At 38.4% G+C, this 26,659-nt stretch overlaps 3 protein-coding genes and 1 non-coding gene across 4 annotated transcripts; 2 read left to right on the top strand and 2 right to left on the bottom strand.

Moving 5' to 3' along the window:
• The first annotated feature begins 577 nt into the window (after positions 1–577).
• On the top strand, positions 578–2,254 carry LOC122087933 (probable N-acetyltransferase HLS1). The gene is made up of 2 exons (XM_042657070.1): positions 578–941; positions 1,149–2,254. Exons 1-2 carry the CDS (start codon positions 672–674, stop codon positions 2,121–2,123), a joined length of 1,245 nt encoding a protein of 414 aa, XP_042513004.1. The 5' UTR covers positions 578–671; the 3' UTR covers positions 2,124–2,254.
• Positions 2,255–8,478: 6,224 nt separating this feature from the next.
• LOC122090059 (alcohol acyltransferase 9-like) lies at positions 8,479–9,994 on the bottom strand. The gene has a single exon (XM_042659895.1). The coding sequence runs from the start codon at positions 9,882–9,884 to the stop codon at positions 8,553–8,555; it is 1,332 nt and encodes a 443-aa protein (XP_042515829.1). The 5' UTR covers positions 9,885–9,994; the 3' UTR covers positions 8,479–8,552.
• Positions 9,995–13,243: 3,249 nt separating this feature from the next.
• Positions 13,244–13,316, top strand: TRNAE-CUC. The gene has a single exon. It is a non-coding gene; the product is annotated as a tRNA-Glu (tRNA).
• Positions 13,317–15,805: 2,489 nt separating this feature from the next.
• Positions 15,806–22,647, bottom strand: LOC122090100 (mRNA turnover protein 4 homolog). The gene is made up of 8 exons (XM_042659938.1): positions 22,489–22,647; positions 21,994–22,159; positions 21,773–21,863; positions 21,627–21,685; positions 20,818–20,878; positions 17,910–18,000; positions 17,750–17,826; positions 15,806–16,261 (listed from the first exon to the last, which is right to left on the bottom strand). Exons 1-8 carry the CDS (start codon positions 22,514–22,516, stop codon positions 16,145–16,147), a joined length of 690 nt encoding a protein of 229 aa, XP_042515872.1. The 5' UTR covers positions 22,517–22,647; the 3' UTR covers positions 15,806–16,144.
• Between the last annotated feature and the right edge of the window lie 4,012 nt (positions 22,648–26,659).

Below are 26,659 nucleotides of genomic sequence, written 5' to 3' on the forward strand. Positions count from 1 at the left end.
ACAACCCAAAATACAACAGAGAGAGACAGAGAGAGAGAGAGAACCTATCTCATTAACCTTCTGAATTGTTTTTTTGGTAAAGATCCATCCAAGGCATTAACTTAATTCCCAGATAGTGCATTGGTGTCACACATTTTGTGGGATTTTACATGAAAGACGGAAGCAATAATTTTACATCAAAAGTGAGTAATTTGATATGAAAATCAATAATAATTAGACACCTTTTTCTACTTAACGATTAACTTTTAAAGATGAATTTTATCCAAGTCTCTAACAAGTGATATAAGTCTTATCCTCACCTTGTAAATCTTAAACATGCATTCATCATCAACTGGATCATATGATTCATATCTTAGAAGCTTGTGCAGACTGGCGTGAGGCTGAGGTGATCCTAACGTGTGGATAGGTTACCTAAGCAAAAAGCCAAGAGGAACAAGGGGAAGGGTAGAGACAAAATCACATTCTATTATTAATTCCCTTTTGTCTTCCTTTTTGATAAGATCTTATCATTTTCTTGTCCCAAGTCTTAACCAAGGTTGATGATGGAGAGAACATTCCCCTAAAGCCACCTTTCTTTTCCCTTTCCTCCCTTCCATTTCTTATAAATACCTATCTCCCTTCTTTTACTTTCTCTTGTGCAGTCATTAACCCATAATTTTAGTGCACACTTCATGGACTCTCTCTCACTTTCTCTCCCTCTTTCTTCCTCCTTCGATAAGCCAGAGAACCTCATTTCAAATCAGTTATGTTGTTTTTGTGATGCTTTGGCATTTGAGATGAAGCTTAAGATAAGAAGCTACGATGCTCGAATTGATCGAGAACGAATTGAAGATTTGGAACGGAGGTGCGAGGTTGGACCAGCCGAGAGTGTGTTCCTCTTCACAGACACCTTGGGTGACCCGATTTGTAGGATTCGTAACAGTCCAAAATACAAAATGCTGGTAACTCTCTTTCTAGTTTTTATATATATAGATTGTATATATTTTCGGAATAAACTCTAGGTCTAGAACACATTCTAAACGTGATTCTTCTCTTTAAAACATGTTTTAAACCCAAAATCTATTTCAAGAATACATACCAAACACATCCCAGGATGATATCAAATCTTAATATCTAATGGTTTATAGTTTTGTGCTTTTTCCATTTAGGTGGCAGAGTTGCATCATGAGTTGGTAGGTGTCATTCAAGGCTCAATTAAGATGGTAACAATTTGTAGCCCAGCTAAGGTTCAAACCCGGGTCGGGTACATACTAGGGCTCCGAGTTGCGCCTTGTTACCGGCGCCGGGGTATTGGTGTGAGCCTAGTGAAGCGTCTCGAGGAATGGTTCGTTGACAACCAAGTTGACTTCGCTTACATGGCCACTGACAAGGATAATTTAGGTTCAGTGAAGCTATTCACAGACAAACTCGGGTTCATAAAGTTTCGGACCCCATCCATACTGGTCCAACCGGTTGGCCCACGAAGGATGCGTATCTCACCAACTGTTAAGATTGTAAAGCTCAAGATAGAAGATGCCGAGCGTCTCTACAGAAGGTTCATGGGCTCTACTGAGTTCTTCCCTGATGACATAGACCGGGTCCTCCGAAATAAACTGAGTTTGGGTACCTGGGTCGCCTACCCGATGGGCGAGTCATGGGGGGATATCAACTCGGGTCCATTCCCACCCAATTGGGCCATGATCAGTGTGTGGAACAGTGGAGATTTGTTCAAGCTGAGGGTGGATAAAGCACCATTATCATGCCTAATGTATGCAAAGAGCTCGAGATTGATCGATCGAGTGTTCCCGTGCTTGAGGATTCCGGCGTTCCCCGACGTGTTTCGCCCATTTGGGTTCTACTTCATGTATGGGTTGCACCAGCATGGCCCTAGGCCGGGTAAGCTGGTTGGTACCTTGTGTAGTTTTGTCCATAACATGGCTATGGAGTTGGAGGACTGTAAGGTAGTTGTAACAGAAGTTGGGGGTTGTGACACACTCAAACTTCACATCCCACATTGGAAGTTGTTGTCTTGTGCAGACTTGTGGTGTATAAAGCCCTTAAGAAAAGAAGCCCAAGAAACCTTGTTTGGATTAACAAAAAACTCAGCTAGTAGAGCCCTTTTTGTCGATCCCAGAGAGGTATGAGACAAAATATACTCAACCTCAGTTGTGGAATTGTCAAGATTCTTGTAGCCTTCAAGTCCTCCTCGGGAGAGATGAACAGTTCAGTTGTTCCTTTCATTTTTCACGAGACCAGATCTTTAAAGATTTCCTCATTCGGGTGCTCGCAGTGTCAGCACTTGGTCTTGTCCATTGATAGCTAAACTTGGTGATGGATTGGACTACTCAAAGCTGGTGATGGTGTTGCTTGGGGGCCATGAATAAAAAAATATATCTTCTTCCGAATTTTTTTTTTGAAAGAACTCGATCCCATAAATCGGTCTATAAGATGGAAAAACCCAATATAATATCAATTCTAGAAGCTTTAATGTTAATATTTGTTTAGTTGTGAACGGCATCATCCTCATTTTTTCTTCGTTTGTGGAGTGCAACTTTCGTTTCACCTATCGTAAAACAAATATTATTACTCACTCCCTTTGCCACAAGGCACTCTCTTCCTCTAGTGTAATTAAGTTTCCTTGTAATGACCCCTGGCTCATTTTGGTTTTAAGCAGGGAGGCTATTAGTGTAACTGATTTTCTTTTGAATGATTTAAATGCATGAGTCTTTTTCTACCAAAAAAACAAGGCTCAGCCCCATATGACTGATATGAGATCATAACATAGAAAGATTTGAACAATCATCATTGAAGTTTTTCAAATTCTCTAACTAAAATATTGAAAACTAGAGGATGAGGATGTCGACAAGCCAATGAGTCTCTACTTTATACGGAGTAATAACGAGATATGGATTAGCTTCTCCCTATAGTCATCAATCTCCTTCTCCATTGAACATAACGGGTTGAACCCAATGGGAAAGATGTCAACCTAATTTTTAAGAGTGGTGTGGTCTTATCTTTTGATGGTGTTGCTGGGTCCATGGTAACAACATATTCTCTTCTAAGCTTTTGCTTTGGGAGAATTTAACTCAATAAACTGGCTTATAAGGTAGGAAACTCAAAACCAATCAAGTTATCATCCCGCATTAAATTTCTTTAGGGCCCGTTTGTTTAGGAAGGATTATTATAACGTATACATCCTTACCCCCACTTCATCAAAAAACTGTTTCCGATGATTAACTTCTTGCTACAGTCATTAATTTCCATCTCCGTAATGTTCATCGGAACACAGTGGGAGAGATGTCAACCTCATTAGCTAGAAGCGGAATCAGTCACTTTCTTAAGGCAGACTCATGCATGAAGTGGTGATACAACAAAATGGTTATTGTTAAACAAAGACAGATCGCCTCGTCTTTGAGGGCAAATTTGGATAAACCGGCATGAGTTAGGTGTGTCTTCTCTCTTTTCAAAGATGGAAACCCACTTAAGCATTCTCACTATCACTTGTTTGTGATTCTTCTTCTTCTTCTTCTCCTTATTGAGGAGTTGAAGAAAGGTATCCAAATCAATCAATCCAAATTAACCCCTAACACATAATGGGAAAGGATTTTGATTCGGCTTTTTGGCTTTTGTCATTTATAAAACAAGTTGGGGTAATTTAGGGCCATGCATCAAGCTCTGATGACCCTTTTAGGCCTTTTGATTGATGAACTTTGATGTCATGTCTATGGGTTTCTTTATTATTAAAGAAATTGCATTAAACACAAGTTGGGGGATTTTCATTATTGAGGCCTTCCCATCAAGCTCTAATGGGAAATGATTTTGATTATTGAGGCCTAGCTTGCTTGGCTTTAATTTGTCATTTATCAAATAAGTTGGGGGTGATGTAAGGCCTTGCATCATACTCTGATGAACCTTTCAGGCCTTTTGATTGATGACATGTGTATGGGTTTCTTAATTTCTTAAAGAAATTGCATTAAACACAATTCATGTGCTACATTTCTTAGTTTATCTTATAACCAGTTTAAGATTCTATGTTGATGTATTAACCAAGATTGCTAATACAATCAATGATGAAGCATGTGCAAAGACCATGAGAACATGTCGAGGAACCCTAGCCATTCATTTAACTTGATCAATTAGATTCAGCCCTGAACATGGCATAAGGGCTTCAATGATTATTGATTTTGTGATCAAGACTGGACAGAGAGAGAGAGAGGTCTCTTTCATCTATTTTATCTTATAATAAAATACAATAAACAGGTTTCCAATATTGACATCTCCACCAAGAAATGGACAAGAGAGAATTGGAAGCCCACCATGTGGATGCCTTGTCCACCATTGCTCCTCACAACTGTACAGAAAGACTGAACAGTTTTGTTAACAATGGTGAATCTAACCCATTCAGAAAGTTGGGTCTTCTATCACTTTTGATGCCCGGCATAAGGATCTCTCTCTCTCTCTTTTTCTCTCTCTCCTTGCCCCTTGTAAGGACAGTGTGAGAAATAGGTTGATTGCTACTGCTTAGGATGTTCCTCTTCATTTTAGTGCCCCCGGCCGGTAGGGGTGGTTTTTTCTGTTGTGGTCCCTTTGGAGTTTCTCTTGACCTTTGTTGTTTCTCATGGACGGCCTAGCTTGTTGCTGTTGGGTCCTTTGTTTGTGGCTGTTTTCCTGTTGGGCTGTTATTGTTTTTTTCGTTGCCTTTTTGGAGTTTACATATTATTTTATCCTCCTAAAAAAAAAAAAATAAGACTGGTGTATAATTTGGCCGTCTAAGCCTATGCTTACGGTAGTATTTGAGTCATTAGATTTTTTCCTAATGTTATTGTATTGAATGTAAGACAAAGTTTTCCTTCACCACTAGGTGATCAAGAAGAGAATCCCATTCACCGTGGCTTCAGGCCTCATGAAAATTCAGTCCTTGAATATATGTGTGTGTTTTCTTTCACAGCATTATAAACAGTGAATATTTACTTCACTATCATTTTAGTTTACCCTCACAAGAGGTGTTTTGATAATGGGACAGGTCTTGTAAATTTACTCTAAAAGAATATATTCCTATACATTCTATACACACACTCTCTCTCTCTCTAAATTGATTCCATCTGCAATCCTTCCCTTCTTCACCTATACGAGTCATAAATAAAAACAAAGAAGAGGGCATATACAACCATGATGAGTCTCTGGAATCTCTACCCACGTGGTGTGGAGTACCTTCCCGCATGGGAGAGCCACCAATGAAATAGAATCTCCTATAAATAAGGTAGACTCCATTTCAGTGGCACTCTCCCATGTGGAGAGGCACCCAACCGGACTCAATACACATCCTATAGTTGATTTTTTTTTTTTTTAATTTATAATTTTAAGCATTTTAAAGCATAGTTGGAAAATCAGGTTTTGACCGAGAAGACTCGCCCGAATCGAGTCAAGATTTGAGATTCTTAGTCAAGAGTCATGAAGACTCACCCTGTGTTTAAAAAAAAAAAACAAGACTCAAGACGAGTCAAGACTATTCTACATTGACTCAGTTTTTTGGCCGAGCCTTGAAAAACCTACTCATTATATCAAAAGGCACTTAAAAAAAAAAAAAAAAAAAAAAAAAAATCTCTTTGCAATCCCAAATCCCAAGACTCCTAACTTAGTAACTTCTCCTACTCCTTTCCTTTTACCAAAAGGAGCTTAAGACCCAAGAAACTTCCTGTATTCCTAAATCTAAAATTCTTATTTTATTAGAAGTTGGATTATTGGAAGATATAATTTATAATTTCTAATCCATAACCCTAACCTAACGTTCTAACCAAGAGAAAGACTCTTGCCTGCGACCCTCGAATTATTGATATGTAATCTTATTTTTCTGCCTTTTTCATATTTTTTTATATTTTTATGATTTATTTATATATTTATTGTATTTAAATATATATATAAAACAAAAAAAACAAGACTCGACCTAACTGGGTTTAACCCAGGTGACTCACTAGGTTTTTTACCTGACGAGTCAGGTCGAAAAACCTGGTTTTCCAACAATGTCTTAAAGTACTTTTATAAATTAAAGGAAAAAAGAAGTCTAAAAGGTAGTGTGGTTCCTATACCCAAACATAAACTGGGGCGAAATGATCGTTCTGTTCCCCATGAAAGACAGAAATTTCACCTGTATTGATGCTTCCAACTTCCAAGTATGCTCTCAACTACAGTCCTCAAAAGTTTCAAGTATGCTCCAAAAAAACTCCCAAGTATGCTCCAATTGATTCCCGTGTTGGTCTAGAGACCACGCCGCCTTTTAAGGGAACCTTACCTTAAAATGAATTAGTATAAAATAAGTCTCAAAAGTTTTAATAGTTGGAGGCCAACATTTGGTGGAAATCAACAAAAAATAATCATCAGGATCCACAAATTAGAAGATTTAACCATCGCTTTCCTTCGACTGTTAAGGTAAATCCTTTTATTTGGCAACATGGATCGATTTTATAGTTATTTGAACAATCTTTTAATCCAGTCAACCCCTTATGGGCATTTTGATCATTTTCATAGAAAATGATTGCCAATGCGTTTGATATTTCATGAAACTTCTTACACTATAATCAAACTTTTTTATACCTCTCAAGCGCCTATTCATCATGGTTGTATATGCCTTCTGGGGGGTAACAAAATGCGATATTTATGCTTGCAACCTTTTGATAGTCCCAAATATTTTCAATGCTTTATTTTGTCTTTTGATATGGATAAGTTGAAACCGAATAAGAGAACCTTAGGTCTATCTATCCAATAATTTAGGCCCCACTTAAACTGCCACATCAAATTTACCCATTCGATTTAAATTGAAGTCCAAACAAATGGTCTGCAGTGCAACAAACCCATGCTCCATATCGAGGGCCATAGGCCCCAGTAGTACACCATTATGGAGGATTGCAAGATTAGAATCTTTTGCCTTCAACACATAGCATGCATGGTTCTTGTGTAGATCCATTCTGATGTAACTCTATGAGCTTTCATTAAAAAATAAAAATAAAAAATAAATAAAAGCACAAAATTACTGATCCAGTCGGGGAATGTGGGCTTGGAGCTGGGCCTCTTGGGCTGGATTGAGTCCACTGGCTACTAAATTCTGGTAGACTAGTTACTCGCTTCCTTGGTCACCAAGGACGGTCATAAAATTTTTTAATGTTAATAGCTCCACTTTCTCATGTATGTTTGAGAAGGATGTGTAAAGGATATAATTTATAATGGAATAATAAAATAACTTTAGAATGTATTCTACACATAAAGCATACCAAATCTATTTATCATTCATTATCTATTAAGGACATTGGGCCTATGTGTATTGATGTTTTTATATAATATGGGAAAGGTGTCTCTCTAGATGGGGCATAAGTTTGCATGAAAATCCTCTACCGCATTGCACTGGTGCGGTGAGGATATGGATGATTGAGAGCACCTCGGGGTGTGTGTCCGGGTGTTTCCAACCACCCAGATCCTCACTGCACTAGTGCAGTGCGACAGAGAATGATTGCTCCATAGGGTGTGTCTAGTCACATTTGAATTTTTATTATATGTTCTCTCTCCTCTAAAACCCCATGTGAATAGATATTTTATAATCCTCGTATTTAGAGAATCATTTCCCATATAATATAATGAGAGTTACAAAGTCAAACTTAGAACATCCGAGTTTACAGCTTGTACCAAGTTTGTTGCTCACCAACTGTGCTACCCCCTTAGGTTACAAAGATTAGGTTCTATGAAAGAAATTATATAATAGAAACTACAAGAGTAGTATTTCATGAAAGAAAGACTCGCTATATATAATTAGGGGAGTGATAGTAAATTTTCTTAAATATATCTATGGAATTGCATAGGATGACTCGCTGACAAGTCCAATAATGGAAAGAAACCTAAATCATGCAACGTGGTTCATAGTCTATCCTCCAAGTGTCGCACCTTAGTTTGTTGTTTGTCCCAACCAGAGTACCAATCAAGAATCTAAAGGAATAGTGATGGTGTGACAACCCTCCTCTTCCTTGGTAGGCATGACCCTCGCCTTTTAGGTTTATACAAAGATTAGATGGTAAAGTATGAACAAGCAATCACCATCGCAATTGACTTTAGGTTCAAAATGCTGGGCCGGAATCCTACAAATATTTCGGGTCAGATATGATTGAAATCAATCAAGTATCTATTCCTCATTTCCTTTTAAGTCATGGGTTAGAGTAAAACGATGCTCAGATGTGAACTTTAAAGTGTTTAGATAATTGAAAGAAAACCATTATTGTCAATGCCACTAGATAGGTCCCAAAAAAAGAAAAAATTTGTAAGTGGGCTTTAGTCACCGACCCGAATTAGCCAATTTCTTATTCCTTCCACTAATCCATCTCGAAGCATCCAGATCGGTTCAACCGATCCAATTGGTTAAACCATAACCCAGTATATTATGTTTTAAGCCGTTGGATTAGGATCAAAGTCCATTCCACTATTTTAATATAGAGAATAAAACGAGCACTGAGCCACTGATTAAATGTGGGAATCCGAATAGTTGAAAAGTCAAAATATAAGACGGCACAAGTCAATGTGCACGGAACCAATAATCAGAAAGAGTGCTGACTGGTCAGGTAGTATTCATACTTGTCAACGGCGCTATTAGGTAGCGCCACCATCACCTTCACGGCATCACTCCGCTCGTGAACCGGTAAGAACAGACAATACCTATCACTACAAACTGGGCCCACATGAACGGGTTTTCCCATACCCAAGTCAACTCTTTCCAGTCCTAGTCTTGACCATTGTGACACTATCAGCACCCCCACCGAGTCAGGACACGCCCTCGACCCAGACACCGATTCCACTACTCTTCTTACGTATTCGTCACCTATCTTCTCCTTGGCCCTCCTAATTAACCCCGCCGCCCAACCCAACCCATTCTCGACCAGCTCCTTCTCTCCGGTTTGTGCGCAACCCAGAATGAGCCCGTTTCCATAGTATCCATCGGGTAAATTGGGCTTCACTCTGCTCCGAATGTTGACGCTGAAGAGAAGCCTCAACGTTTGTGTCGCCGGCAATTGCAAAGCTCTAGCCCAGCATCTCCACACGTGCGCCGTTAGCACCTCGAACGACGTATACGATTGCTCCAACTCGCTGGGTCGGGTCGTTGACGATGCGAGCTTCTTGAGTTGTGTTAGAACTCTTCGGTCGAAGGTGAAGGATGTTGGAGTGAGTGGTTCTCGAGAGAACCGGTGGACAAAGCCGGATACATCTTGGACTGGGTTGAACTCGGGGTGGCAGGTTGCGGGAGATCGCTGGTGGTTTGTACGAATAAGAGGGTCGAGAAGGTGGCGATTCCATACCGGTTTGGGTTTCAAATCAGAAATGCCCCGTCGACCGGTTGCTAACTCAGCGAATGCATTGAGGAACTCTGCGCTACCGATTCCGTCACAGATACAATGACTGAAGCCTACGGCAACGGCAGCTGCACCCTCGGGAAGCCAAGTCAGCTGGACAACAAGAGGTGGGGCCCCTCGAAGAACATCTGCCACGTGGAAGGACAGTAGGTTTCGCCACTGGGTAGAGTAACGGGGGGCAAGTTCCAACTGGGCTGCTGGGATATCAGAGATGGCCTCAATGAAAACCGCACCTTGGGCACGACATACGACCTCTAAGTTCGAACCGTCTGGTCTAGCCGCCCTGACTCGACCGGCGAGAGGGTAGTAAGGGACGAGTGCCTGGGAGAGTGCAGCTTTGAGACGAGCTTTAGTTGCAGACCGGTCAGTGCCGGAGCGAGAGCGGTAGACAAGGAGGTACTCGATGGTGAAGCGGAGGAAGAGCTGAGAGTCGAGAGCGGAGAGGGAGAGGACGTGGGTTGGGGTTGGCTCCGATGGAGTCACCACCACTGCTTCTTTAACTTGTACGTTCGTGTCTGCCATGACTTCACGGCGTTTGGGGAGATGATTAGCTAGAGAAGAGAAGCTTCGGGCTTCGAATTTGGAGTTTGTTTGGGTGGGTCTTCTGCTTCAACTAGGAGAGCGTCGTGGGTATATTTAAGGGAACACGCGAGAGCTCATTATTATTATTATATTAGTAGAGAGAGAGAGAGAGAGAGAGAGAGGGCCATGTGGATCTTTTTGCCTTTCTCTCTCTATCGTAAAAGATTTGTGCGAGATTCTTAGGCATCGCTTTATGGAAAATATTACAATCAAATCTCCAAATCTGGGTTCTGCTTTCCGTCGGTTCGGCGGACATCTGTCTCTTCACCCTGTTTCTCTCTCTCTCTCTGGGTGAGCTTTTCTTTTGAGTTGATGGACGATGGACGACGGACGATGGACGATGGACGATGGATGCTGGTGCCTGTGTCTCACTGTGCATATCGGTAAGTCCACGGCCACGTATACTCCAGAGAGGTGCCAAAGTGCTATCAGATCATATTGTACAAAGCAGAGATTCGGTCTTTGCTTGATCACATTATAGAATGCTGTGTTTCGGTTAAAATGGTGTGACCCCAGTATGGCATGGCATGTGGGGCCTGCTATTTCTGTACATGTTTATGCTCACCACCTGTTCGATGATATGTCTCTTGAGGTAAGAGTAAGGCCAAGCGAGAGAGAGAGAGAGAGAGAAGGGTCAGTAGACGCATACACGGTTCAGTGATGGCTTTAGTTACATGAGTTTTACGTACAAAGAGAGGGAAGTACCCATCTGGCTAGTGAACCCTGCTGTATCAAGGTTCATTTTGGCATGCATCCGTAGCTCCATAGCCTGTCTATTTCTTCGGATTTCTTGTTCAAAGTTTAAAGTTAAGGGAATGTTTTTCCTTTTTCTTACTCGTACGGATAAACCCACGTATAAAAGAAGAAATAAATAACCTTACCTTGAGCCGTGATACCGATACCCATTACCAAGAAAGGAACACAAGTTGTTGGATTTATCTTTGAGCAAATAAACTAGCTTCTCCTTTATTTCTTTTAATCCGTTTATGCAGGAGGAAGCTATCAATCAAATTATTGAGGTGTTGTTGCTTTTAAACCTGTCGGATTGGCATCAAAATCCATTAATATTGAATTATTGATACCATGGGAAAGTTTTATTAGTGGTTTTTTTGACTTAACTGTCCATCACTTATTTAATCATTCCCCATTTAGATTGGATGGAGGGGGTTAAGGTAGAGAATCTGGAGAAGCTCAATGCCATATAAGAACACACCCACCTGGTACTTTTCTATACTAGGGAACTAAAGACCCCTCAACCTACTGAAGATTTAAAGTACATGGGTCGAGCCTTAAGGGCTCTTATGTATTGGATATGCATTGTTTTAACAGTAAAAACTGGAGATAAACACCCTTCTCACTCAACCCCTTTATAGAGATAGACAGGATATGCAGCGATATGCCTCCTTACTTAAACCATATTTGTTCCTGTTCTCTCTCACTCTCCCCCCTATACTATAAGTGGTTCTCGTCTTTTCACAAAAGCAAAGAAAGGGTAGATTAGATAGAAAGATTTGTGTAAGATGGAATATCGGCCCTATCGGGGAGAGTAGTAACTTTGATGGGTTATTAAGAAAGAGAAAGAGAGAATGATTTGATGGGCTACTATGAAAGAAGCATGATTGCACCGTTGATGAGTTAATGAGACTAAGCCATGAATATATGATAGGTTGTGGAGCACAGATAGCACGTGAATATGAGTCAATATGATCCCCACAAGGTTACAGCCACCCGTATTCCCATGTTGCATGTTTCATGTTTGTAGAAATGCTGTTGAGACTGGTGAGTATATATGATCTTCTCGCCTTTTGAGTAAAAGGGCTTTGGTGGGGCTTCATTTCTTTAAAATGATTGCTCCTTCCCAGGATCTCTTCCTTTATGAAAACCCACCAGGCCACCACTGGCCGCCCACTCCTTTTGTGCTATTTTGAAGCTCTAATAAATAGTAAATACTAGTTGCAAAGACATCGGATGCCATAATATCGGCTAATGTCATTCAAATCTGCTTGCTTGGGGCATGTCTGATTGTAAGGATATTCTGTCGATGCCTTTTGAGTTCGTGATTGTATTGCTTTTTTAGGGTGAGTTCAGTTGCAGATGGGCAAGGAAAAGAGATTGAGGTTATCAATGAATTGGCTTGAAAGTTTACATTTTCCATCTATCAAGGGTTTAAGGTTTCTTATAAATAATACAACCCAAATATCAGTCACATGGCAGCTCAAATGGGATCAATACATCTTGTGCCTCTGCTCATTTGTTGAAAAGATGTGCACTAAAGCATACACCACCAAGAAATTTCTTGGGTTTCTAGCTTAGTAAGGTTTTAAGGCTTGTTAAGAATAAAATTTAAGACAAAGTTTCATGGAGTTCTTCGGTCAAAACACTAGAGAGGATGAATCATGGGAAAATCGAATTAGATATAAACCACTATTAGCTTAATGTGTAAGATGCCAATATTAATGATAGTATGAAGAGAAGTGGCTTCGATCATGGGTCTTTGCTACAACTAGTAGAAGACCTTACCGACTGAGTTTGACTTCCCCAAACCCATAAAGCTCGAACCAATCATCAAAAGAGTTTCTAATGAGATTGATTGCAAAGTTTCCAGGGTTAAGAATTATCCTTGACACATTCCAATTGATGGATCAAAGGTTCTCAAATTGTATGGTAGGTCAAAAATTTGGAGAATTTGCATCCACTTTCTTCAATTTCTGACTTTGTTTTGTTTATTAAAAACAACTTGCTAAAACATTGAAATCTTTCTCTACCTAGTACGAATTAGAATATCTAATAGTTATCTTATATTTCAACAAAAGCAAAGGCTAAAAGAGGAGAAAAGACGGGGGTCATGCTTAGTATAACCACAGTAGGTAACACTACCATCTAGGGAAATGTCAATTTTGTATGGTAGGAATAATATATTGTAACAGGTATTTCAATCTAATAATGATATTTTGTCTTATATACACCGTGTAAAATGATGATAATATCTTGTAGTAATTGATTGATAAGAAAAAAAAATAGAATATTTCATCTCCCTATTCTCTCTCCCGAATCACCCCTCTTTCCCTCTGCACAACTTGGCCCAACCACCCAAAATGCCCAAAACAACCCCACTCCGCTTGTTACATTGACTAGGTCATCAAAACCAATCATGCCCTAAACACTGGAGAGCATGTTATCTCCTTAATATCCATAAGAGGTTGAGAAGAACGCTCACCTTCCATCTCTATTCATTTTGTGATTTAGCTCCACTAATTATATATAAGTATATAATCTTATTCCTTCACTTTTAACCAGCATCCGATGTAGTCTAGTTGGTTAGGATACTCGGCTCTCACCCGAGAGACCCGGGTTCAAGTCCCGGCATCGGAAAAGGATTTTTTTAATAAAAAAGGACGAGAGTATTCTCCAGTAGCGACAAGACAAAGGAAACTTGCAAAATGCACTAACTTTGACTGACATGCCAACTTGCGATGACTATATCAAGTATCAACGATGCCCACTCAAAGGACGAAACAATCTTTGGACCTACTACTTTCAACTCAAAATGATTGTTTTCCAATTTGTTAAATGAATCACTTCTTGGAGATTCTTATCAAAAAATGGGGAAAAAGAATCCTTTCTTGGAGACAAAATTGGGTGGGTGCTGCATCAGATGGGAATTGGAAAAGGCAAATAAAATGAAAGGCACTTCCTGAAATGGTTTTTTCTTTTTTTTTTCAGCAATGGTTTCTTAGAAATATGAGAACAGGGTTTAAGGTCAATCATGAGAGAATCTCATTCCTAAAAAGAGAAAATAGGGGTCCAGAAAATGATGCTAAACACTAGATTTTTCACCCAAAAGTCAAAAACAGATTCTAGGTAAAAAAAATTGGTTTCTGAGATTATACCAAAGACACCCTTTAAATTTCAAGTAACTGGTACAAGACCCAATACTATCACTGCTGACCAGTAGACTCAATTAAACCGACTTCAATTGAGACTGAATCTTCTGATCTCATACAGTATAATTCAATATAGGGGAGGGTGGGAGGGAGGGACTACACATCAAAAAAGGACCCAATTCCTCTTTATACATAGTGAAAAAATAATCTCTTCATCCAATGGATCTGGGATCTGAACAATATCCTACAAAAATGGGTGGATATGGACTCTATTTGTGGTTTGTGTCACAATCACCATGAGAATACATGGCATGTCTTCATTTCCTACGAATTCTTAAGAAGAGTTTCGACAACCTGTCCTCTGGGATTCAAATCTGAGCATCTTCTTTTTTCTTATTTTTCTCTTTTAATGATGTACTTTTATTTTTCTAATGACATTCCTCTGAGTAATATGGATTGGTTCTCCAACATTTTTATCATCATGTGCTACATTATTTGGAAAATCAGGAAGCAGGTAATTTTTTGTTCTGAGAAATTCAATCCCCATAATATTCTGCAACAAGTTTTAGATTGGGTTTCTAATACTTTAAACTCCTTAAGTGGTTAAGAATCAGGTGAAGGATTTTAAACTGGGTTATTCTCATATAAATTGCTTATCATTTTCTCACAAAACAATCTTGCTCATGACCATTTTAACAAGCAAATATGGTTGGGTAGGTGCTATTTAAAATGCAGGAAAATATATCTTACTTTATGCAAATTATTTGATGACAGTAGAAGATATTGAAGCAGCGGCATGTGATGTTGAGGATGTCTGGAATGACTTAGAAGACTTGGGATCAAGTTTTGATAACTCATTCTGCTGTCCATGGATAACTCTACTTCTGTTTTGGAACATTCCAATATTTTGTACAAATATCAATTTTTTTTATAAAGCCTAACATCAATCTAGTTAGGGCTCTCAAGTTCATTGCTCGTGCCACTTTGGACAAAAAAGAAGTAAAAAGATCCACAAACTCTGTTTACAATTTAACTAAATATTTATTTTGTTTCACTAAAAAAAAAAAATTTAATGATAACATTCACTCTTTCCAAAGTCCAATCATAACATTGAGTTATTACGAGTGAAGAAAAAACTAATAAAAGATGTCTTAGAGAGACCAGTAAAAACTAATAAAAGATGTCTTAGAGAGACAAGTTTGTCTTAGTCCTCTCTTCATTTTGTGCAAAAGGGGTTTTCCATGTTAACTCCTTAAAGTTGAAATCTCTAAGAAATTTTCAAGAATTTGTAATTGCTGCATGTTTCAAAAAACTAACCACCATGGTTCTAAAGCACAGGTAGAAACAGCTTTTCACATTTTCAAAAACAAAAAGGAATTTTTTTGTGTTTGATAAACCTGTTTCTCAAATCGTTTTTTACGGACATAATGCCACTAAAAAACCCAATAATATCATCAGATGCCCAAAAGGGAGAGAGGATTCGATTGCCTCTTTTCAGGTTTAAATAATTCATAAATTTATCTACACAACAGCCTTTTTTTTCTCTCAAATTCGTTTCTAGAATTGTAAATAGACATAAATTTTGATTTATGTTTTTAAAAAATGGTGAAACGGTACAGCTTTATCAAACACTTTTTAAGTTGTTTCTCCATTTTTTGGAATAAAAAAATACAGAAACAGCATAAATGAAACATTGTCAAACGGTGCCTAAGCATTAATATAAGATAAGTTACCAATATTGTTGTTTCAGGTGTCGGATCATAAAGAAAATGTACTTTTCAAAAGGGCAAAAGTGACACTTATCCAATCCATATCGATCCGATATAGGCAGATACCGATTACTAAATCTTGCTACCCACAGAAACCAGTAAATCAGTCACCCTACTGAGTCATAACTGAGTCCCAGTAGGAAATCTTCAAGTAGAATCTTCGGAACATTAGATACAAACAAACCAGGCCACAAAATCGTAGACCTCATTCTCCAAATAGACTATCTTCATTGTATCAAAATGACCAAACCCCAGGCTTGATACTCAAAAGTAACCATTCTGCTCATGAAGACCAAAATAAGTTTTGTGAACGAGAACAAGAAGCCAGTTTATCTCTCAATCTCAATAGATTACAGGGCCACGCACCTAGAAAAGACAGTAAAACAAAATTTCAACCAGACCCAACCAGGGCACCCAACATTCCCCCCAGCCAATAACCATGACTACCAGCATCTAACCTATCTTACTAGTACTATCTATAACCATTCATACAGTTCAGGTGCATGAACATCTCCAGTGTTTACACAAACAAGCAGCTCGCAGTGGCCTATGATGATTCAACGTCTGAAAATTCCAGCCCTTCTTTAAACAATTCAAAATTATCTGGGCTCCACAGGCAGATTAGATGAAGGCGAAATGTAGCCATCTTAATCCCAAGCAGACGCTGCAAAATAAACATAGGGATCGGTCAAACCCAGAAAAATTTAAATCACTATTACCTCAATAACTACAGTTATGGCAAAATGAAATGATCAATCTATCAGCATCAGGCTGGCACCGAGAGACAAAAAATAATGACCCAAGGGTCACCCCTATTGTGCTCACCCAAGCCTAACAGCACTCAACTGCCAGCCAGTAGCTCAAGTAGCTTCCTGGGGATCAGGTTGTGCCAATCTGATTCCACTCCTGCTCCATTATGGATTTTACACAACACTTCCTAACAAAAGATTCACAACTAGATGCAGTGATACCTTCCCCCCTGATGCAGATCAAAGCTTGAAGATACTGTTCATGAAACACTGTTCACCCAAACAGTAAAGTGGTTCCATGTTTCATATTTCAGTTTCCTATTTAATTTAGTTAGTTTCTATTTACTTCGTGAGCAATATAATCAAGTTAGTTTCCTATTTTGTTAGTCAAAGGAGTTTCTATTTTGGAACTTAGATTAGTTTCCTTTTGGGTTTAATTGTTAGTTTCTAATTTATTCTTACTTGGTCAGATTGTTAAGACACAAAATAGAAAGTCCTATTTCAGTCCATTAGTTTCCTTTTTTATTGTGTCTTTATGTCCAAGCAATGCAAGGCTATTTAAAGCCCATCAATTATAATGAGAAGGGAGATTTTTTAGTTAAACAACAAAAGATGGCTTATGCTACTGTGTTATGGGGTGTGGTTGGGTGAGATGCCCTAGGTGAGATGCCTAAACTTGAGGAGTGAGATGCCCAAAACCTAACCTTCTTCCCCCTTCTCAACCCTCCATCGAATTCTCTTTTTGTTTTCTTATTTTCCTTGTATTTGTTTGTTGTGAGAGTGTTTGAGAGCTAAAACCAAGCCTATTGGAGGACATCTTCTCTATTCAGCTAGAAGTTTAGATCCTGCCTGGGATTGGGATCACTTGTGATTCTAGTTCTACATTACCCCCTATTGGGGGGTTGGGATAATTTGATTGTTGCCTGTCCCATCCAAATGGGCTTTCCGTGATACTTTTGCACTTGATTTGTATGCCCTAGCAGAACATCTACACAGGGTGAACATAGCAAGCTGAGTTGGACGGTACAGTATAGTATCAGTACTTTTCATCCAGGACATCGCCCATGTTTCTTTTTTACCACAAGAACAAAGCTATAAGATTGGATGAAGAGAATGCCATGATAGGCCTGATATTGAGGTTGAATAGGTAACATAATTAGAACCAGGGGATCATACAACATGACTGGCCCCATTCACAAGTAAAGTAGAGACTCATAGCATTTGCTAGTGTTAAAACAGTGTCATCCCTCATCTGATAATTAGCTGATAAAATGAGAACTCAAATCAAGGTCCTGAAATGATTCCCAGTAGCAGCAATAGGAGAATAAGTCAAGCTCATGGCAACTAACTATTACCCCTAAAAATAACAACATTGACAAGTAGAGTTGTAAGAATGGACAAACCAGTATGCGAGCTGCCTCAGGTGATAAAGGATTTCCTTCTTCACATACAACATAGTCAGAAACAAGCTCCACCACACCTACATATGATTAATAAAATCACCATCAACATAAAGGTTTACTCATCCATAAGGGAAGAAAACAGAAATAAGCATCTCCCCACCTTTGTTCAATCGAACAGGCATCCCTTGCTTGCGAAGGAATGGCTCCATCTCATGTGTGAACTGATCTAGAGGCCCTTCTTTGAGCTCCACCTAACAAACAAAGACATAAGTAAGCAACCACAGAGCATTGCATAAATGAGAAACAAGCAAAGAACTTGATCAAAACTATTTCAAGAAATTACCAATTTACACTCATCATCAATTTATGACAAACTGAAGGAGAAAGGATACTTGCATTAATAACGCATTGTTAATTTCAAAGCAGTGAGATCCAGAGGGATATAAGCTTGCAACAGGATCACTCGTAAGGAATAAAACCAGATTTCCAAAAAAAAAAAAAAAATGAATAACAAAGAATCAAGGGATCAGGTTCAGGCATAATTCTGGTCAAAGACAATGATTGGATAGGAGAATATAGTATCAGAAATTAGGATTCTTAGGATCTAAAAATTCGTACTTGAAGAAGGAATTCCCGAATCTGAGAATTGATGGAGATTTCAGAAAAACCACTTTAGAAATCAGTTTCAGTACAAGATAACAGTTCTTGTGATAACCAGAAATATGAAATCAGAGAATGAAAACAGAACTTGAAAACCAAGTTGACTGAAGTCAGACTTGAAATAAGAAAACCAGAAATCTGTCAAAAGATGGAATTTTGAAATTATAGGATACTTCAGAACAGAAAATAATTACTAATTATGGAAGAAGAATTGAAATTAAATGGTTAACAGAAAATTCCTAGCTGTGAAGTATGAATTCAAGAAACAAGAAAAAAAGACAGAATTTTTATGCTAGAACATAATCATAATCAGAAGTTGATACGAAGAAAGAAGAGAATTGCATAAACTAACCTTGTAATCAATGGAGAAGAAGACAGGAGAAGAAGAGAGGAGAAAAGAAAGGATCAAGTATGGGACACCAATCCCGTATAACAGCTCCAAAATTACTAATTTCATTCACTAACTTTACCCCCACCTTATAGGCTTTTATAGAGAGACCCATACATTAATAAACCCAAAATATAAAAAAAAGACCCTCCATATGGGCTTATAAAGTGATCCATTACATTAACTACTGATTTTTTGCACAACTTCACCCCCACTTCGGGGCCTATGTGAAGGTTAGGGATTTTACCCACAAGTTTTGGCTACTGAATGAAGAGAATTTCATTGCAGATCAACTAAATATATGGGCATCAGGATTCCCTGTTTATTAATTGAATTTTCGACCTTCAGGTGGATTCCCACAGTTCTTCCCTTCAACCCCCAATCTCATCCAACCCAACATTTTTCTTCTCTAATCTTAATACTGCAAGTGGTCATTCCTTTAACTGCATAAGAGCACCATTCAAGTAGAACTGCAGAGGGGTTACACTTGCCACTGCTAACCATCTGAAACTTTTCCTGTTTAAAATATTCACACTTCACAGAAGAAGACAATGTATAAAACCTCAACAGCACCTAGACCTTCAAAAACCCATGCTCTACCTGAACCCTTGCATAAAATGACCCTAGTCCAGAGGTTTTATCTTGCATCCATACCCTGTTTTTGAAGGAGACCAACACCAGGAGCTCAGCCACACATGAGCACGATCAGATTTGTTCCAAACCCAACCACCCCCCCCCCCAAAAAAAAAAGGATACCTTGTTATTCCACTCTTTCAAGATTCAGACTTCAGAGAGTTCCAAAGTCTAAAACATCATTTCTTTGTTTCCTCCTGTATATGTGCACCTTTTTTTTTTTTGGGCCAACTGGGGGGGGGGGGTGAGTAACCAACAACAACTTTTCAATTCTGTTATCTTTCTTTGTACCCGATAAACTATCCCAAACCCATCTATCAATATAGGAATTCACTATCATCCAAGATAACCATTTTCAATTTTTCCGGGTGATACGTCCTAAATCATCCCCACTCTTCATTCATGTAATTTAAAAATTAAAGACTAATGATTATAGTTCTCCCCCTCTTTTCATCTTCTCCCCTTTTGAAGCATTTTGCACATTTTGGTTGATTAGTAGGCAGTTCCCATGAAATCGGGGAAAGAAAAGAAAAGGTCATCCTGACATGATGTAAGCCTTGAGAAATTAAGATGAGCTGCCTTAAAGAACTTTGACAAAATTCAAAAAGGCTACCAAATGCGAGGTTGTAAGGATCCAAATCATACAACTCTCCCTGTAATTAGATATAACAAATCTGTTAAACTTTTTGGAACATAGGAGGGTATAAGGAGTCCCTTTTTGTCTTTCAAACTTGCAAACACTGAGACTCACATTCATATGTGTAAAAGAGTAACCCAGTGCACGAGGCTCCTGCTACTGCAGGGTCTGGAAGGGGCAAGTACGCAGCTTTACCCCCTGCTTCGCAGAAGAGGCTGTTTCCAAGTTTTGAACCTATGACCAACATGTTGCAATAGTGGAACTTAACCGTTGTGCCACAAGCTCGCCCACTTAAGTCCATATATGTGTAATACTCCTAATTCCTAAACAACTAACATCCCTTCATCCCCATTTCACTCGTATGTTTTCCACATCAGGCAGCTTCAGCAAAATTGGGGGGAAAAAAGGGATGCTGATCACTCACACATCTTGAACTATAGGAAGACGAGAAAAAAATCTGCTTTACCCTTCATTTTTTTTTTGGTTGGGGGGAAATATATAAGAAATTCCAGCAGAACTCTACACATGGTGATGGGGTCAACGCCCCTAACGTAACAATGACACGGACAGAGACTTGAAAATTTACAAACCAAAGGGCATAACATGCGCTTAACACAAGACAACAATTTCTCATACCATACTATTCCAAACAGTTCCTTTTGAGTGACCAAATGAAGTCTAGTAATTAGCTCTTCAGGCCTAAACAATCTACTAAAAGATACAAGATATAAACAATATGGTCACTCAAACCTTTTCCGTAGCTGTGGTTCCCGTTCTTGCAAAGTCATATTCTTCATATTCTCCAAACAATCTGCAGAAAGGCGTGAAAAAGAAAGGAAGCTGAATAAACGAAAGAAATGAACTCAAATATCTAAAGGAAAACCAAAAGTGGAACAAAACCTCTAAAGAAAAAGAAATATTTCCAATGTTTATTTCTTACTAGAATATAAGATAGAGACTTTACAATATGGAAAATGGCACAGCATATAGATTTACAAAATAAAACTCTTCATGCAGTACCCTTCCTATCAAGATTCACTAGCCACAAGTAATGTCTAAACAGGTAACTCATCTGTGGATTATACATGTCAATGTGATTATTGTGGTCTTTACCCAGTCCCTGGTAGCATGTTCACCTGCCTTCTGAAGCATTTACGGTTTGGTATTCCTTTTTATATCAATAACTTTCGACAATCTATCAATTTTATCCCTTAATAGAAAAATTAAATTAAATAACACTAACTTTTGAAGACTCCATTACAGCATCTACACAGGAGGTTTACTAATCAAACCCCTTCATGCTTCTGGCTGTTAGAATACTAGAAAGTACACATTTATTAATGAAGGTCAAGGCCAGTAATGTAAGGCCTATAAATGAAATTGTGGGCGACCTCACTAAAAGTGAAGCTCCCTGGGCCTTTAAGTATGAGTCTGGCGTCATTCCAGACTAGCCTTGTGGATTTACTTACATTACATCATTAAACGTTAACCCAGAAATTCAGTTTATATCCCCAAGTCAGGCATTTTCTATATTATTATAATGAATGTTGAAGTCTTACCTTTGGACATCTTCTTTTGGCAAATTAGTGAAATAAAGCCCAGTGTCTCCCCTCAATAGCTGAGAACGAAGCCAAGAAATTCTGTGAATACCAAAAAAGAAAATGACAGAAAAGGTTTGTTCTCCAACATTCGAGAGCAGGACTACCTTAGAGACTTTGTGAATGCCAGGTCTAATTTCATCAGCAACAGATCTGCCTAAAGCAACTTGCATCACTTTGTTGGATCCAAGGAAAAACCTGTCATAGCGACAATATCAAGTAATATCAAGCAAATGGAAGTGGGTGCACGACTCAAAAATATAAAAAACGCACCCTTTCTTCGGGAAAGCAAGCAGACATTAATATCAATGAAATGAACGAATTTTACCTGCTGGTAGACTTGAGCTGCTCTCTAAACTCCTTGAACTTCTGATTTCTCATATTTTCAAAAGAGAACAGGTAGATAGAGTTGTAATTCTCTACTGCATCCCTTATCGAATTCACGATTGATTCTTTGTGATCCCTTCCCTTCTTCTTAGTCTTCGATAATGTAACTGCATTCCATAAAAACACTCAAACACTGCAACTACCAAACTTAACAAAGAGATTCGAAAAAAGGTTTATTTACCGCAACTTGATAGCAACAAAAGAATCCCTAAGCCATTAGATAAACCCTAGTGGGCATCTCAAACAGAGAATTGAGTGAACTCAAAAGCACACTAGGGTTTTGCAAAAACGTAGTGAATCTTAGACTAGTTCTATTTTAACATCTAAGGCTCAAACTGAAATACTCAAGAGAACTTGATGAACAAAACGAACACCGTAAACTTTAGCGAAGAACGAAAATTAGGGCTTTGGGTTGAGGCCGCGGAAGAAAACTCACCAGCTCTGTTACGCTTCGATTTAGGCATCTTTGAGGCGTTATGGCGGCTCCTCCCTCCTCGCTCCTGGCTCCTGCAGTCGAAGAACTAAAACCCTTCGAAGTTCAAGTCTGAGACTAAAACCTGTCCAATTTGCTTTTACGTTTTGAGGATGGAATTGCCGGTCGAACCGTACATAGAAAAGTATCCAGCGCAGTATCTTCACAACCCGCCGCCAACGTCACTAATTAAGCCCATGGATTTAATCCATTGGGTTTGGTAAGATCCATGATCTAAAAAGCTCTAAAGATTGAAAAATCGATGGATGGCAAGTGTCAATGTTCTATCATACTTTATATACCCCATGGGTGTATATAATAAGGGTGGCCTCATTTGGCCAAGGCATCCAAAAGTAAACATTGAATTTTATCACCTCAGGAATGGTGTCGATTAGGGATGTTAATTCCAAGTCTGCATCAATAGGTTCGATCGAGCCTGATACGTTTAAGGCCTAATTTAGACCGATTCGATTAATAAACGTGTCAAGCTCAAACAGGCGTTCACGATACAAGTATCTAACCCGAATCTACACATTTGTATGCCTAGCTTGAACCGACTCGTTGTAGCCCGACCCAGCTCGACTCCCTTTAATACTATAAAAAATTCCTATTTTGCCACTATTAGTAAGAAACAAATTAAGCTTTCTTATTCTTTGCTTTGTAATAAGATTTGATTTAATTAAGTTTTATTTTGTAAGTTATAAAAGTCATAATCTCTTCTTCTTTTTTTTTTTTGTAAGAACAACCATAATCTCATATCATTTCTATTTTTTATAGAAGATTTGCTTCAAATATTTATGAGTATTCAACCAACTTAAGAAAATAATCTTAGGATAGGCACGTTTAGAGTCTCTTTAGACTTAAATAAGTCCATAGCCCGGTTGAGACCACTGTTAGTTAAAACGCGTTTTAAACGCGTTCGCGTTTTTTTGCCATTTAAAACGCGTTTTGCCGTATGCTTCCATACAATACGGAAAAAAACGGAAACGGCAAAAGAATCCGCTTAAAACGCGTTTAAAACGGCCGTTTTAAAAGCGTATCCGTTTTTTAAGGGTAAAATAGGAATTTTGTAAAAAAAAATTAATATAAAAAAAAAAAAAAACCTATTAGTAAAAGTGAAGAGTGAAAACAATATGGTACTTGGTTTTTTATTTTTAACTCCATACTATTTATAAGAAAAAAATCTCATCTTCTTATAGTCCAATGAGTAAAGAGAAGTTAAAGCTAACAACATCTCATTTTCTTGTAACCCATTGGGCTATTTTATCTTGGGACTCCTAGAGCTTTTAGAATATTAGATGCATGTATGCAGGTAATAATCTCTCAAATTGCATGAGTATATTACCGTTTTTTTGGTTTCGTTTTTTTGAAAACTACACGTTTAATACTCGTACCGTTCGTTTCCGTCCGTTTGTCGTTCCCTGTTTTTTTGACCATTTTTTTGACCGTACCGTTCAACGTTTTTATCTGTTTAAAACCCGTACCGTACGCTTCTGTTTTTTTGCCGTTCCCGTTTTAACTAACAATGGTTGAGACTCGTTTAAAGAAACCCGATTAAAGCCCGACATCGACCGGCTCAATTATAAACTGTACAATACCCCCCAAAGCTAAGCCCATTTACTTAAATAGAAGTGCATGATGTGCTTTCAAGTGGTTACACCTGATTAAGCCCAACTAAGACGGCCCAACCTGATCGATTGACACCTATAGTGTCGATGGTGATGGTGATGGTGATGGTGATGGAAGATGAAGCCTCTTGAAGAGAGAAATCTCTCTAGAAATCTCGTTTGAAAAAGTTCAGAGTTTTTCTGGGGTAAAATGATTGTTTTCCCTCATATTAGTTGAGTGCACCGACCTCTTCAAAATAGATTAGAACTTATAGAATGGGTGTGTTTTGTCATTGTAACCTCGAAGCTACAGATGGTGTGAACACGAGTACACGACACCATTTTGCTATTTATTTTGTGGGTCTTTGACTTTGAACATATTTTTTACTATTATAATAATAATAATAATAATAATAATAATAATAATAATAATAATAATAATAATAATGATAATTGTCAAGTTTATCTCGAATTCTTTACTCATTTTAATGCTTTACAACTTTCATACTACCCTGGGTCATATCTAGATATACATAGATATTATATATATTATTATCATATATATCCGTTTAATCCTAATGTGTTGCTGTGCTGTTGATTTTTCTATAAAATCTCATCACACTGTCAATTTCAGCTCAAATGTTTTCAATTATCTAAATAAAAGGTTTTAAATTAAATGAAAAAGGTATTTAAACCTTATGCACGACTTAAATAATATAAAATCCCTGAGAATTTTCACCGACCAATCTGGGGCCTCAAAACAGAATCTTTTCCTATGGAGGTCCAATTGACACATATTATTGTCAGTAGACTCGATTTGGTACAAATAGGCAGTTCTAGCCCCTATTTCACTGCTTTCCATAGAGATTATATAGTTACCAAAAACAAGTTACCATAGAGATTATATCAGCCAATTTTGAGCCATCGAAATAGAATATTTCCTTCTGGGAGTCTAATTGACACCCATTGTTTCTCACTGGGCTCCATTCGGTGCGCATAGCTAGCTTTGACCCATATTTCCCCATGGATGTTGTGGGCCAACCTTGACTCCAAAACAGATGCTTTCATTTCAAGAGTCCTATTGTAGCGGTCTTAGCATCTTCTTTTTTTTTTTTTTTTTTTCTGACAGCGGTTATCCAAGCCTTAGGCTTGACTAGTCCCGCTAACCATACTGATCATCATTCAACTTTCACTGAAAGCAATGAAGAGCACTAAACACCCTGTGTGAGTGGCCTAAGATGTGCTTAGTGGGAGTCGAACTCAAGATATTTAAGTTTACGGTTCGTACCAAGTTCGTTGCTCACCAACTGCTTTACCCCCTTGTGAGTCTAATGGTAGGAGTCTAGTAGTTTTCATGGCACTGGTATTAAACTTGGGAGAGCTTGCAAGACTAGGATGTTGGGAAGGTATTCTTTTTTTTTTCTTTGGTATGGAAACATGCCATGCCAAAGTCAATAGTTAATTGATTCCACTTTGAGTGGAGCGGAAGTTGCATCTCATTAGGCAGATTATATAATGTGGCGATATTATTATTGTCAAGGTTGACCCCCTAAACAATTTTTCAGATCCATTAATTAGGGGATTAACATCATCAAATGTATTTGATGAATATTCATAACATTAGTATTTAATTAGTTTGACGTTGGCCTTGAAGTACAAATAAGAGATTATTGAATATGTGTGTTTATTTGGGAAAAAATACTTTATCTGAGAGCATAGGGGATACTCGCAGACACAAAAGTGAGGGGGGGGGGGCGGGGGAACGACCATCCCCCATAAAAGGTGGAAATGCCCATCGCTCTCTGACAAAGAACTCTTCTCCATATAGTTCATTTGCAATTTTGCATCCTTATTCATGGATGATGTGTTGTCATAAGGTTATACCTTAAAGTCTCCACAACTATAGATAACATTACGCTCTCGAAAAAGGTGGAAATGCTCATCGCTCTCTGACAAATAATTCTTCTCCATATAGGGCCCATTTGATAACGTTTCCAGAAACGTGTTTCTACTGTTTCTATGTCAAAAAACGATAGAAACAGAACAAAAAGCGTTTGATAAACTTGTTCCGTTTTTGTCTTTTTTTGAAACATAAATAAGAATTTATAGTTATTTATGGTTCAAGAAACAAAAATGACGAAACAAATTGAACTTGTTTGGCCATTTCTTGAAACAAAAATGAGGGCCATTTTAACCCCAAAACCCAACATTTTCCTTCGATAGTTGATGGTGCCCCATTTCCTTTGCTGTGAACAGAACCTCCTCCATCGTACCACTCCGCAAAGCTGCACCTCCCAAAGCATCAATTCCACTGATTTTCACCCTCGTGAAGACGACTGGAGCACCCGTGAACCTCCGTCATGTCTTCTCATCTACCAAGATTCGTCGCAGGGAGCTACAAATCGTACCACAAGTGAGTTGTAAAGGAAGAAAGAGGAGAAATACAAGAGAGGCGGTGCCGATCGAGCTTCCATCATGAATCGTGGTCGCATTAAGGAAAAGTTCAAGAACCCTAACATCACTTCAAC

The sequence above is a fragment of the Macadamia integrifolia genome, chromosome 9, assembly GCF_013358625.1.
Source record: "Macadamia integrifolia cultivar HAES 741 chromosome 9, SCU_Mint_v3, whole genome shotgun sequence".
Classification (NCBI taxonomy): Eukaryota; Viridiplantae; Streptophyta; class Magnoliopsida; order Proteales; family Proteaceae; genus Macadamia; species Macadamia integrifolia.

Excerpts from the sequence above, each read along its gene's own strand:
- LOC122087933 (XM_042657070.1), top strand. The coding sequence starts at position 672 with ATGGACTCTCTCTCACTTTCTCTCCCTCTTTCTTCCTCCTTCGATAAG. Across the intron at positions 942-1,148 it reads GTCCAAAATACAAAATGCTG|GTGGCAGAGTTGCATCATGA; the intron begins GTAACTCTCTTT and ends TTTTCCATTTAG.
- LOC122090059 (XM_042659895.1), bottom strand. The coding sequence starts at position 9,884 with ATGGCAGACACGAACGTACAAGTTAAAGAAGCAGTGGTGGTGACTCCA.
- LOC122090100 (XM_042659938.1), bottom strand. The coding sequence starts at position 22,516 with ATGCCTAAATCGAAGCGTAACAGAGCTG. Across the intron at positions 21,864-21,993 it reads CAGCTCAAGTCTACCAGCAG|GTTTTTCCTTGGATCCAACA; the intron begins GTAAAATTCGTT and ends TCGCTATGACAG. Across the intron at positions 20,879-21,626 it reads CCAAAAGAAGATGTCCAAAG|ATTGTTTGGAGAATATGAAG; the intron begins GTAAGACTTCAA and ends GCCTTTCTGCAG.